The sequence below is a fragment of the Otolemur garnettii genome, unplaced genomic scaffold (assembly GCF_000181295.1).
Source record: "Otolemur garnettii isolate 467f Iridium unplaced genomic scaffold, OtoGar3 scaffold00104, whole genome shotgun sequence".
In the NCBI taxonomy this organism is placed as follows: domain Eukaryota; kingdom Metazoa; phylum Chordata; class Mammalia; order Primates; family Galagidae; genus Otolemur; species Otolemur garnettii.
Genome location: NW_003852499.1, coordinates 7103141 through 7115536, shown reverse-complemented (window position 1 = coordinate 7115536; position 12396 = coordinate 7103141). Strand labels below are relative to the sequence as shown.

The window sequence follows — 12396 nt, the reverse complement described above, 5'->3', positions numbered from 1 at the left end:
AAAAAAAAAAAAAATTACGAAACTGTTAAATTTCTTAGCAACACTTAAACTCCTGGGAAAACTATCTGAAGACTCTCTTCTAAAATTCACTAAGCACATTCATTTAGCATAGCACCTTTAATACAGTAATTGCACAAGGGTCAAGATTCAAGTTACAACATTAAAAAGTGTAATAATCCTCTGGAAAATCTAAATTAATTAATACAAATTAAGGTGGAGATCATGTATTATTAATTTAATTGACCACAAAACCAAGCAGATTACTGACACTTTCTCTCATATGGAAAGTATAAATGGGCAGTGCCCATAGCTCAGGAGGCAAAGGCACCAGCCACATACACCTAGGGTAGCAGGTTCAAACCCAGCCAGGGTCTGCTGAGCAACAATGACAACCACAACCAAAAAAAGCCAGACATTGTGGCAGGCGCCTGTAGTCCCAGCTACAGCTACAGCCTTGGGAGGCTGAGGCAAGAGAATTGCTTAAGCCTAAAAGTTTGAGGTTGCTATGAGCTGTGAAGCCAAGGCACTCTACCCAGGGTGACAGCTTGAGACTCTGTCTTAAAGAAAAAAGAAAGTATAAATAACCAGTTTTTCTTTTTTTGAGACAAAGTCTCACTATGTCACCCTCAGGAGAGTGCCAAAGCATCACAGCTCACAGCAACCTCAAACTCTTAGGCTCAAGTGATCCTCTTGCCTCAGCCTCCCAAGGAGCTGGAACCACAGGCACCCACCATAACACCCAGCTAGTTTTTGGTTGTAGTAGTCAGTGTTGTTTTTTGTGGAAGGCCTGAGCTGGCTTCGAACCCAGCAGCCCAGGATTACATGGCTGGTGCCCTAGCCGCTGAGCTATAGGCACTGAGCCAAAATAACCAATTTTTTTAAAACCACATACAGCCAGCCACTGGGTCTCATGCCTGTAATCCCAGCAATTTGGGCAGCTTAGGCATGAGGATCACTTGAGGCCAGGAGTTCAAGACCAGCCTGGGCAACAAAATCGGAGCCCACTTTTTAAACAAAACAGCCCACAACACAGCCAGAGCCTGCCTTTTAAACCAAAAAAATTAAAGTCTCACTCTGTTGCCTCTGCTAGAGTGCCATACTGTCAGCCTCGCTCATAGCAACCTCAATTCTTGGGTTGAAGCAATCCTCCTGCATCAGCCTCCCAAGTTACTGGGACTATAGGCACCCCTCACAACACCTGGCTAATTTTTCTGTTTCTAAGTAGAGACAGGGGTCTCACTCTTGCTAAGGCTGGTCTTGAATTGAGCTCAAATGATCCTCCCACCCCTGTCCACCAAAGTAATAGAATTTACAGGTATGAACCACCACACCTAGCCTATAAACTTTTAAGTAGCCTAATTTGACGGCACATGCATATAGTCCCAGCTTTTCAGGTGACTGAGGCAGGAGGATCACTTGAGCCCAGAAGTTCAAGGGTGCAGGTGAGCTATGATCTTACACTCCAGGGAAATACATTATCTTAAAAAAACAAAAAACACATACAAAATTAAATCTGCCACCTGTCAACAGCCTAATCCTCTTTCAAATAAAAACATTCTTAAGAGGTTCTGACAATTTCTTCTCAGACTGAAAAGATCCCCTTTGGAGATTTGATAAATTCTTAAGCTGATTTAAAAAAAAAAAAAAAAGCTCCTAAAATCCCCAACTTTATGAAATTTAAAATACTCAATTTGTAACATGTGACAATTTATAGCTTCCAAAATAAACATTTAAAGTCTCTTTTGTTGTATTTTACGTAACACTTTAAATTTTTCAAAATACCTTCAAATAGTATTTCAGTTGTTCCTCAACAACTCTAAATTAGTAAAATGTGTTGCTAACAAATCAGCATTACAGGATTACGTTTCCTAGGCAAATTCAAGAGAATTGGGTAACCTAGAACTCAAATGTTCTGCCTTGATGCTCCTTTTGATTGGAGAGTATTCTGCAACAAAACAGTGAACTTTCCAAAACCGAGTAGATTAAACAAAGCATATAAATAATTTCAGCTTAATACCATCAGAATCATATACAAGATCTACCAAAAGGAAAAATACTTTCCAGGTACATGCAAATGAGAGGAACACAGCTCTTACTTGATTCTAGAAATGAACAGGTCAGAAAGGCTGACATTTGGGAAAGGTCATGAAATTAGCATGTTAGGCAGAAAGCAAGTGGAGCTAAGGAACTTGAAAGCACTAATAACATCATGTTCAACCCTTGTGTTCCTTATTTTAGAATAATAACAATAGTAAGAGTTTTGCTACATGATTTTTCAAGCAAAAACATACACAAACCTGAGCTGGCTGTGTTGGCATGCACTTGTAGCCCCAGCTACTTGGGTAGACAGGAGAAGACCTCTTGGGCCCAGGCCCAGGAGTTCAAGACCAGCCTGGGCAACATTGTGAGACTTCATCTCTTAATACATGCATACCATACACACATACACATACACAGGCAAATCAAACAAAATCTTGAGCCCCCCAAACAACCACCTAAAAAAAAAAAAAAATGCTGCATCATCAGTATTTCCATCTTAGACTCTGTCCTCTACATATTTTATATATGTTAATTCCTTTAATCTCACAACCCTATGAAGCAGTCACTCTTTTACACCTATTTTTACAGATAGGAAACTGTAGCACAGAACTTGCCCAAGGTAACACAAACCTATACCTGAACCTTGATTTGAAATGAGGCAATCTAGTTCTTAACTACTATGTTATACTGCAGGAAAGTGGCCTCTTCAAACCTAAATTGAGGTCATGTTAAGTCTCACTTCTTCCTGCAGATCAGATTGATCTTATGTTAAACAAAAAACCTCAAACAAAATGAAAGTTACTAAAATGTATCAACATAATTTAAAAAACTGTTGGCAAAGACCTACTAGTTGTAATTATGAATTATTTCATGGTATACTACCGTTTTCAGAAATGATCATTTGAGTAAAACTACTCTTGCTGCTTTCACAGCTTTATCTAAAAAACTTTAAAGCTACCAGAAAACCCAGATAACAGGTTTAGGATGACATCTGAAATGAGAACCCAATTTTAGCTGAACGTTTCCAATAGAGATAAGCTAGGATGAATTTCAAAATGACCAGGATCTTGTACTAAAATTTGAGTATAAAGAAATGAACTATTAGCCAGGTACAGTGGCTCATACCTACAGTCCTACCACTTTGGGAGGTGGCAGGATGATTGAACCCAGAAGGTAAAGACCCCATCTCGCCAAAAAAAAAAAAAAAAAAAAAAAAAAGGCCAGGTGTGGGGTCAGAGGCCTATAGCTACTTTGAAGGCTGAGGCAGGAGGATTGCCTGAACTCAGGCATTGGAGATTTCAGTGAGCTATGATGGACACCACTGCACTCTAGCCCAGTCAAAAGAGTGAGACCCTGACTTAAATTTAAAAAAGAAGAAATTAATTGTCATCTGACAACAACAGATTCCCTATTTGTTTTACACAAAAACTACCACTTTTTCCAAGTTTTTAGAAATCACTTAAACCCACAAGACTAAGTAAGAAGTAACTATATAACTAAAAAGAAAAAAGCAAAGACAAAAAAAAAAAAAAAACCACAAAAAAACCCTAACCTAAATCTAAATCTTAATTCCTTTACCACAAAGTTAATTCCTATGGTATAAATCTACATATACAGTATTTTGAATCAAATCTTACCTAACCAAAAATCATCCTGTCTCTAATTCTAGACTGTTAAAAAGGAGTAAGAGATTATTTCAAACAAGTCACCAATTATTCTTTAATTTGCAAACAACTTACCCTTACATAAAGATGTGACCTAAATTTTGCACATACTGCAATCAATGACATTGAGGATTTAAAAATAAACTCCAGAATATTCCCTGAAATCTAGAGTTCCTGAGACAGAAAGTTACTACAGATTTTTATCCTAAAAAATAAAGAATGGGACACAAATTTAAAAGGGAGGGGAAAACTGTCAATATTCAAATACGGAGATTCAGTTCAGTAAGTTAAAGAACTGTATCAAAGAAGTTATGGATTTTAAATCATAGAAACATATTTCTGCAGCATTCTAAACTTTTCACAAAAAAGAGACAAATCTTAACTTACTAAAAGACAAACGAAAGTAAGCACTAAGTATATTGGAGCTTTAAAAAAAATTATGATTTGACCTCCCTTTCAGGTAGATCTGAAAACAATTTCATCAATATATATCAGGTGAACTTTTTAGAGACAATTTTGGGGGAAAAATGCTTAAAGTAAATAAGTAATCTTTGTGTAAATATTTTTTAAAGCACTCTTGCTTTTATCTCTTGGTTAAAAAATAAATAAAAATAAATATAGCAAATTTAAAAAAAAAAAAAACAAGATCCATCCTTAGGAAAGTAATATAAACTCTGCAGAGCCCAGCAATAACATTTTCTCACCAAGGCACCTAGGTATTAAAATTAAAGCATAGCAATTGACTAATAAAACCAGGTAAAAAAAATCTGTGTCTCATTTAAGACATCTCAATTATTACTTAAAATCTTGTGGTATCAAAGTATTACCTAGGTAGTATTTACTAAGAATTGATGCTTGTGTTACTAAATAGCATGCTGTGAGTCTAAAGACTAGCTTAATAAAAAGTAGTTTGATTTGTATACCATATTCACCCATTCCCCAAAACCTATTTATATCTCCATTTGAAGTGATATAATCAATATTAAAAACAGAAGCCTGAAATTTGTCATGGCTAATAGGACCCGATTTCTCCAGAAATTGGAAAACTACTGCCACACAAAAACAGTGTTGCTTCATTTGAAATTACTAATTAGTCATCTAATAGATTACAAATGTTTTAACATCTTACACATTATTAGATCCTAACCAGTTTAATTTTTGTTCTTCACCAACCTAAGCAAGATATTTACCTGCTCTATGATTTCAGTTTCCTCATTTATCAAATAAACAGGTGGGCAGGATAAACCTAAGATTTCTCCCAGTTTTAACACACTGAAAACTTTTTACTCAACTGAACACAATTATTTCTCCTATCTTGCTACAGAAAAATACGTATATTAGAAGCCTATATTAGTGAAAAAACTTTTCTTTTTTCTCAATGCTTTAAAAATCCCTAGGCCTGTCCTATAATTTGGATTCAAAGACAAAAGTTCAAACAATGTCCTACTAAATGCTTTATTAGGGATATACTGCAAGTGTCCTGGTCAAGAGAACAAAGACTGCCCAACTAAAGGATCCCTGGGCTAGGATAATCATTTTCAAAACCAAAAATGAAATATTATAGGGGCAAATGACATGGAAGTTTCTAAACCAGGGTACCACTCAGTGAGCTAGAATTCACTACTTATATTTTGGTTCTGCAGCCTAATAGTGAACTGGCTGTAAAATAATATGCAATATAAGATTTTCCTTAGTTTGGTCATGCTCATGCTTAGATTGAGAAGTCCAAAAAGTCAGGAGTTCTAAAAGAAACTGAGATGCTCAGACAAAGTTCTTATCGTGACATTAGATAAACTGAATTGTCCCCACTGCGTAATAATCAGAAAATTCCAAGTGACAAAGGAAAAACATACACATTACATTCTGATGTCTTAAAAGTGAAATAATTAAAGCCAACAAAATTGATCTATTAAGTACCCAACACTTAAATGAGTCCTATCTTATAAAAGGTAATCAGTTAATAAAAAAATCGTTTAAAAGCACCAATTCAAATACACAACTACAACAGAAGAATAAAATTCCAGCATCAGTAGCAAAAGGCATCAATGGTATAAGAAATAGATTCCTGCCTGTAAATTTTTGCCTGTAAACCAAAATTAATCAGAACTAAGCGTTTTAAGTATGAATGACCAATAGGAATAGAGTTACAGTACAGGTCAACAAATTTCTCTTAAAAAAAAAAAAAAAAAGGAAAAGAAGAAGAAGAAAAGAAAAAAGGATTCCAAACCTAACTCCAAACCATTATAAAACTAATGTGTAGTTTTAATTTCACATTGCCTTAGAAGTTCTCCATTGTAAGTGTAAAAGTTGGTATGTTTCTAAAGAAGTTGTCAGTTTCTAAGTTAATGCTGTGTTAATTTCCTTTTACATTTGATACTGCCTTGGTCATTTGGAAGCTGACATTCAAAGGGTTAAGTACTAATATATTAGTTCATGGATAAAACAAGTTCTGAGACCATTTGGATACTTTTACATCCTACTTCACCTTGGTCTAATTCTTGGCAAGAAGCGTACTGATGGCATTTTTCATGTATGTATAACATAACTGACTTCTTTCCCTTCAATTTAACTCTGCTTCTACCAATTCACCTATGCCTGGTGAGGGCAACATTCAAGCAAGCTGTTACAACTAGTCAAGACAAGTAAGCCCAACTCAGCTGTTTAAACCTAGAATATAGTGGTTGACCAGAATGACACATCATTATTTACACCAAGAGAGGTTAGAAAAGGAAGCATTGTGACTCCTTTGGAGTCTTGGGAAAGCTTAGCTTAAAAAAAAAAAAAAATCTTACAAAAGAATTAAAATAATGTTGGTAACATTACCACTATCAAAATACACAATTTTGTGAGGGCTCCTATACTATTCACTGTATAGTGAATGGACTGAAGATATTCATGTAATGCACAAAGTCAGAGCAAGGCTGATACTATAAACCACAAGCATCATCAGGTGGAATAACATCAAACATTTACTAGTATCTTACTAATGCCAAAGCATTTAACCAAAAGGAGCCGAAAGTCTTTTTTATACTTATTTAATACGCAACGCCCTTGCAACCATCTGGTAAGATATATCCAAAGGAACAAGTTCGGTCTTTCTTAAAAAGAACAGCCTGGTCTCAAGAATATAAACAGGCTCCACACACAAGGGCAGGTCCTAACTGCAGAGCCTCTGATGATGCCGAAATGCAGAGTAAGAAGCCTCTGTACTTTCCTAACTCAAAAACTTCCCCACTAATTCCGAGTTTCCTCCCAGACACTAAAGTAATGAGGAGGAGACAATTCGTTTGTACTAAAATGATCTTCACCACCTCCTATACCTAGTAGCAAATCCCTTCAGCTACCAATAATTCTTATCCTATCCCAACACCTAGGCACAGGCTCCACATTCTCCTCCTACTTTCAATCTCTTTTCACAAGTTGGTCTCCCCCTCCTACTGAGAGTCAAACAGTTAGAAGATGACATATAAAGGGTAAACTCGATAAACTGGCTCAACCGAGCCAAATTTGAGATCCAAACGACCATAAAATAAAGTAGGTGGGGTTTTTACCTGCAGTTCACACCAGGCGACTTCCACAGTAGTTTCAGTATCCAGACCTTTATAGACCGTCTTAAAGGAGCCTCTGCCGATTTCGATGTCAAACTTGAGAAAGCGGCCATCGTTGGACATTCCCACGGCCTTGGTCTCCAGTTCTTCGATGTCATCCTGTTGCTGGCTCCGTTCCTCCTGTGGCTCCTTCGCGCTGCCGCCGCCGCCGCTGCCACTTCTTGCTGGCGGAGTCTCCTCTTTACTCCCCACAAGGTTGGGCTGGGAAACAGGGCGGTCTTTGCTGGTACTGCTGGGGGTAGCAGAGGCGGCAAGACCCGCGACAGCTTGGTCCCCAGGAGCAGCAGCAGCTGGAGGCTGCTGGGCTACCTGGGAAGCCGCGGTGACAGTCAAGGGCTCCTCCCGGTGGGGCTCTGGTGGAGCACTCTGAGGAACAACCGCGGGAACGCTGGACTGGGGGAGAGAAAGGGGGAGGCCGGGCACCTCCAACGCAGTGGCATTGGAGTCGCAGATGACGCTCCGGCGGAAGAAGCGGTGCTCAGTGGTGGTAGTGGTCGCAGCCGCCCCACGGCTGTCCTTGTCCATAGTGTGGCGACGGCGCCGGTACTCCTCGGTCCTCCCACCCCCAGCGTCGCTCGCCGCGGCCCCCAGTTTCTCTCCCACGGAGGAATCGGAGCTGGAGCCATTCTTGGGGGCAGGCGCCGGCGGCGAGAGGAACAGGGAACTGGGAGTGCTGCTCTGCTTCTCTGCGGCGCCGCCAGACATGGTTGGTCCGCTGGAGTGAGGCGAGCGGGCTCGGATTTGTGAATGAAACGAGGGTGAAAATCCGCAGGGCGCCGCTCCTACGGCGGGTTCGGGCCGGCCGGGACGACTCCTCACTCAGCACTGACAAGCCGCCCCGAAGCAGAGGCGGGACACCGGGCCCAGTTGTGGTGGCTGCTGGCACCGAGGCTGCTGCGGCTCACGAGGCAGGCTCGTCGGCGGGCGATTCGGGAGCGGAGCCACGGGGGTTAGCGCCGCACGGTCCGCATCCATCCTGCGGCGAGCGGCGGTCGGACGGGCTGTGGCAGCAGAGGCGCCGCAGTCATGAGGGGCAGGGCAAGGCGCCGACACAGGCGAAGCGGATGCGGCGCGGATCAGCTCGCACGGCCGCCGCTCGCCGCGCTGGGCGGGCTAGGCCCAGAGGGCGGCGGCACCGCGAGGAAGCGACGAGCTCCGACGCCCGGGCGGTGGCAGCCCCAGGGCAGAAGAGTGGGAGGGGCCGAGGCAGGCGAGGGAGGGCCACGACCCGGGGGCTCCCGGTCACTCAGGCGGTCGCCTCCTCCCACACGCGCCCCCAGCGAGGGGATCAGTCTCACAGGACGCCCATTGCCCAGACGGGAAGGGCCAAAGCCGCGAAGCCTCGGTGCCTGAGGAGCGGGCCCTCCCTTCCCCGAGGCCTCCCCGCCCGCCCCGGGCCTGGCAAAGCCCCGTCTCCTCCCGGGCCGGTGCCCGGGGCTGAGGGAGGGAGGGAACGGCGGGGAGGGGAGGGCCGCTCACCGCGGGGCCCGAGCTCCGCTGCTTCTCTGAGCCGAGAGGAGAGGAGACCGAGAGGACTGGGAAGAGGGGGATAGGGAGACAAAAGAGCAGTCACCCCCACCAGGCGCCTTCTGTCACCGAAGATGGGGGTACGGAGTAGCCGAGAGAGAAGAGCCGCGTCTGCCCGGGAAACTCTCCGCGCTAAATGGCGCCGGAGTCTGAAGCCTCCACACAGCCCGCTCGGACCCCGCCCCCCGCCGCCTGGGGCAGCCCCACCCCCACCTAGCTCCGAGGCTCTTGCGCAGGCGTGCTAACACCGAGGCCACCTGGGACTTGTAGTTTATGCCTTGGAAAAGTGAAAAGGACCAAGGAGAAAGAAGCCTACGACTTCCATAAAGCCCCGCGGTTGCCTTATCCTGATGCCTCATGGGAGTTGTAGTTTTCTTTGGAAATAACCCCTTCTGAAAGGCTGATGGGAGCGTCATCGTGGGTCGCTCAACCCTATCCAGAAGTCAGCGCTTAACTAGGAAAATCATAATTTAGAGATTAATTGTGGAAGAAGTAAAGAAAGAAGAAAAAAAAGAAAGAAAGAGAAGAAGAGGGGGGGAGAATGAGGGAGAGACTCCCATCATGCTCTGCTAGGGCTGGAGCTCTTTGGGTTGCCATGCAATGAAAAATGATCTGTTGTTCATCTTTAATGGAGAGCGCTGCAGTAGTGTTGAGTGACTGTAGGAGTGTGGGGGTGGAGGGGAAGGGCAAAGCAGGATAACCGGAGCCTGAGCTCAGAGATCGGAGGAGGAGGGTAAAAGAAACTTTGTGAAGATTGCGCCTAAGATTAATACTGATTAAATGCATTGGGGGAAGGAGACAGAATTATCTTCAAGGCCACAGTCCCAGCTCCAGCCCCAGCCCCAAGACGAATATTCTGGCTTGCAAAGATCCATGGTCATAGTGATCTCTATCTTCGCTTTGCCAGAAAAATAATGAACATGGGAGGGGGCAGCTGGATTCCAGAAAAGATGTGATCTACATATCTAGTCTTTGACTAGAAACTTGAGAGGTCTGAGTTGACATCTGCATTTGAAGATTGAAACATTTTCCGTCTTTCTTTTGCTTAGTTGCTGAGAAAAACAACATCCCTCTTTCTCTAGAGCTGCACGAATGTACATATATATTTTATACCAGTGCTGTGGCCTCAGGAAATCTGAAGCCATGCCATCCATAGTAATGGAATGCCTTTCTTGAAAGCATCCTTATGCTCCTTGGACCCCTTTGCTCCTCGCAACTACGTTAAGATTGTACAGGTGATGAGCACCAGAGGGCACCAGACAGAATAGAAAGCCAGACTTGGAAGCCAGATGGCAGTTAAAAGTCTTAGCCCAACCGGTTAAGAGCGGGAAGCGCTTAAACGTACGCAACCGCATCAGAGCGTCGATACGCAGCTGCCTCTCACAGCGCCCGCTATGGAACGAGCTCAGAAGCGAACATCCTCGCTGAGGATCACTCCAAAAGCCGAAGTAGTTTGGAAGCAACTTGACCAAACGAAGACCGATTTAGCACTGTTCATCTGCATGAGCTCCACTTAGAGACGTCTTGCTATGCAATTTGTATTCATTCATCTGATACGTAAAACGGTTAATAATATTTTTCTTTTCTTTTTTGTTTCTCAAAAGCAACACTTTTCAGTTTTACAAAAAAGTTATTTTAAACCAATGGTAGTTAGGTTTCATGAAGTTGGCAGGTTTTGAACGTTTTAAAATACCGATTCAGTGGGGACAACTAAAATATTGAAATGTTAATATTCCATTGTCCTACAAAATATGTCTTTCATTCGTTTGCTGTGATAATGGTAAATCTCATGGTAAATGTAATTAATGTTTTTTTCCAAGCTTAAACCTAATGTAAGCAAGGGAAGAAATGACTGTAAAATACTATACCGTAATTTCTTTTTCTACTCCTTGAGGCTGCTTCTTAGAACTTGCTCAAATTTTGCATTACTAGGAAAAATAGTCTGCTTTTAAACATAAGGCAACTAATTATAAATGGTGAGTTAAAAGATCAGTAAGTCACAACGTTCACTCTTTGGCTCCATAAAATAATAGCATATTTCTTTGTGAGTGTTTATTAAAGGATTTAAATATTGCCTATTACTGTTTACTGAGCCCTGAAACTTTGACCACACTGCATTGGACGCAAGTGCCTTGACAATCACCATGCTCTATCAACAGGTCTTTTCAATCAGCAATGACTAAATTCATTGTGAATAATTTAATTAACTATCAACTCAAAACCACACTTGCCCACATGAGAGCCTTTTCTACTTGTGTAATGTTAACTTTATATAAAAACAGATACAATTCTGAGTATAACCATACTTTGTAAAATGGTTGGATTTAAAGGTTATATTGTTTAGTGTGAATATTTTACTATAAACACTTATTTGCTCAGTTATCTTTTTAATGGCTACCAACCTCCAAATAATGTATTTTCTGGTACTTGTTGCTGTAATTCCTATTAGTACTTTTCCTTTCTCTACCATTTTAGGTATCAAGTAAATGATCAACTCCTCCATAATCCATATAAAACATCAAGTGACTGTAAGTGAGGGTAGCAAAAGGAACTCAGGATAAAATGAATCACTTAAACTCAGAGGTTTGAATTCTTGGATCCATAAGAAAAATACAAGTTCGTTATTTTCTCTAGTTCTTGTTCATTTTCTAAAATTGATTCATGTTTCTGTTTCCCATCCACACAACATTTTATGTTTACATGGTCTCTGCCATTGGCAACTGGCTAGCTATGAAAATCCAAGATAGCTTTGACTTAGACAGGGGCTGAAATATTCTGGTCACGCATAATCTACTTTACACGTATTTCCAATGTGGCATAATTCCTTCCTTTGAAGTACAGAGGAAAAAATACTATCTGGAGAGCATTTCTCTTTTTTAGTCCGCTTTTCCTCATTTCCCAGGCTCCTTTGTCTTGCTTATGAGTAATTTATTTTTTTTAGACAGAGTCTCAAGCTATTGCCCTGGGTAGAGCGCTATGGTGTCACAGCTCACAGCAACCTCCAACTCTTGGGTTTAAAAGATTCTCTTGCCTCAGCCTCCCAAGTAGCTGGGACTACAAGGCGCCTGCCACAATGCCTGGCTATTTTTTGGTTGCAGTTGTCATTGTTGTTTTAGCTGGCCCTGGCCAGGTTCAAACCCACCAGCCTTGGTGTATGTGGCAGGTGCCCTACCCACTGAGCTATGGGCGCCACCCTGCTTATGAATAATTTTTATGTTACCTCCCTGTCATCTGGAACCCTGTCATCTGGAAGTAGGAAGTGAGAATCAGGCAGGTAAACAATATAGAATAGATTTTTCTAACTTTTTAAAATTATAAATGAAATAAAAGAGAGTAGGATTTACCCTATACAAAAGCATATTATAAAACTGTAAAATTAAATCTATATGGTATTGAGATAACCATAGACAATGCAACTGAAGAAATAATACAGAAATAGTCTCATGGGTGGCACCTGTGGCTCAAAGGGGTAAGGCGCCGGACCCATATGCTGGAGGTGGTGGGTTCAAACCCAGCCCTGGCCCAAATAAATAAAATTAAAAAAAAAAAAAAAAAAG

The 12396-nt window shown here is 41.8% G+C and overlaps 1 protein-coding gene across 6 annotated transcripts in view; it reads right to left on the bottom strand.

Annotated features, from left to right (window-relative positions):
• WNK1 (WNK lysine deficient protein kinase 1) overlaps window positions 1-8870 on the bottom strand; it is a 167084-nt gene extending 158214 nt beyond the window's left edge. For 4 of the 6 annotated variants that reach the window (XM_023517127.1, XM_023517128.1, XM_012809348.2 and 1 more), the window contains exon 1: window positions 7256-8640. In XM_023517127.1, coding sequence (XP_023372895.1) covers window positions 7256-8017 — 762 coding nt within the window. In that variant the 5' untranslated portion in view covers window positions 8018-8640. Of the gene's footprint in view, window positions 1-7255 lie in introns of all 6 variants that reach the window. The other 2 variants (XM_003796448.3, XM_003796447.3) reach the window with 1 other exon arrangement.
• Window positions 8871-12396: the final 3526 nt, after the last annotated feature.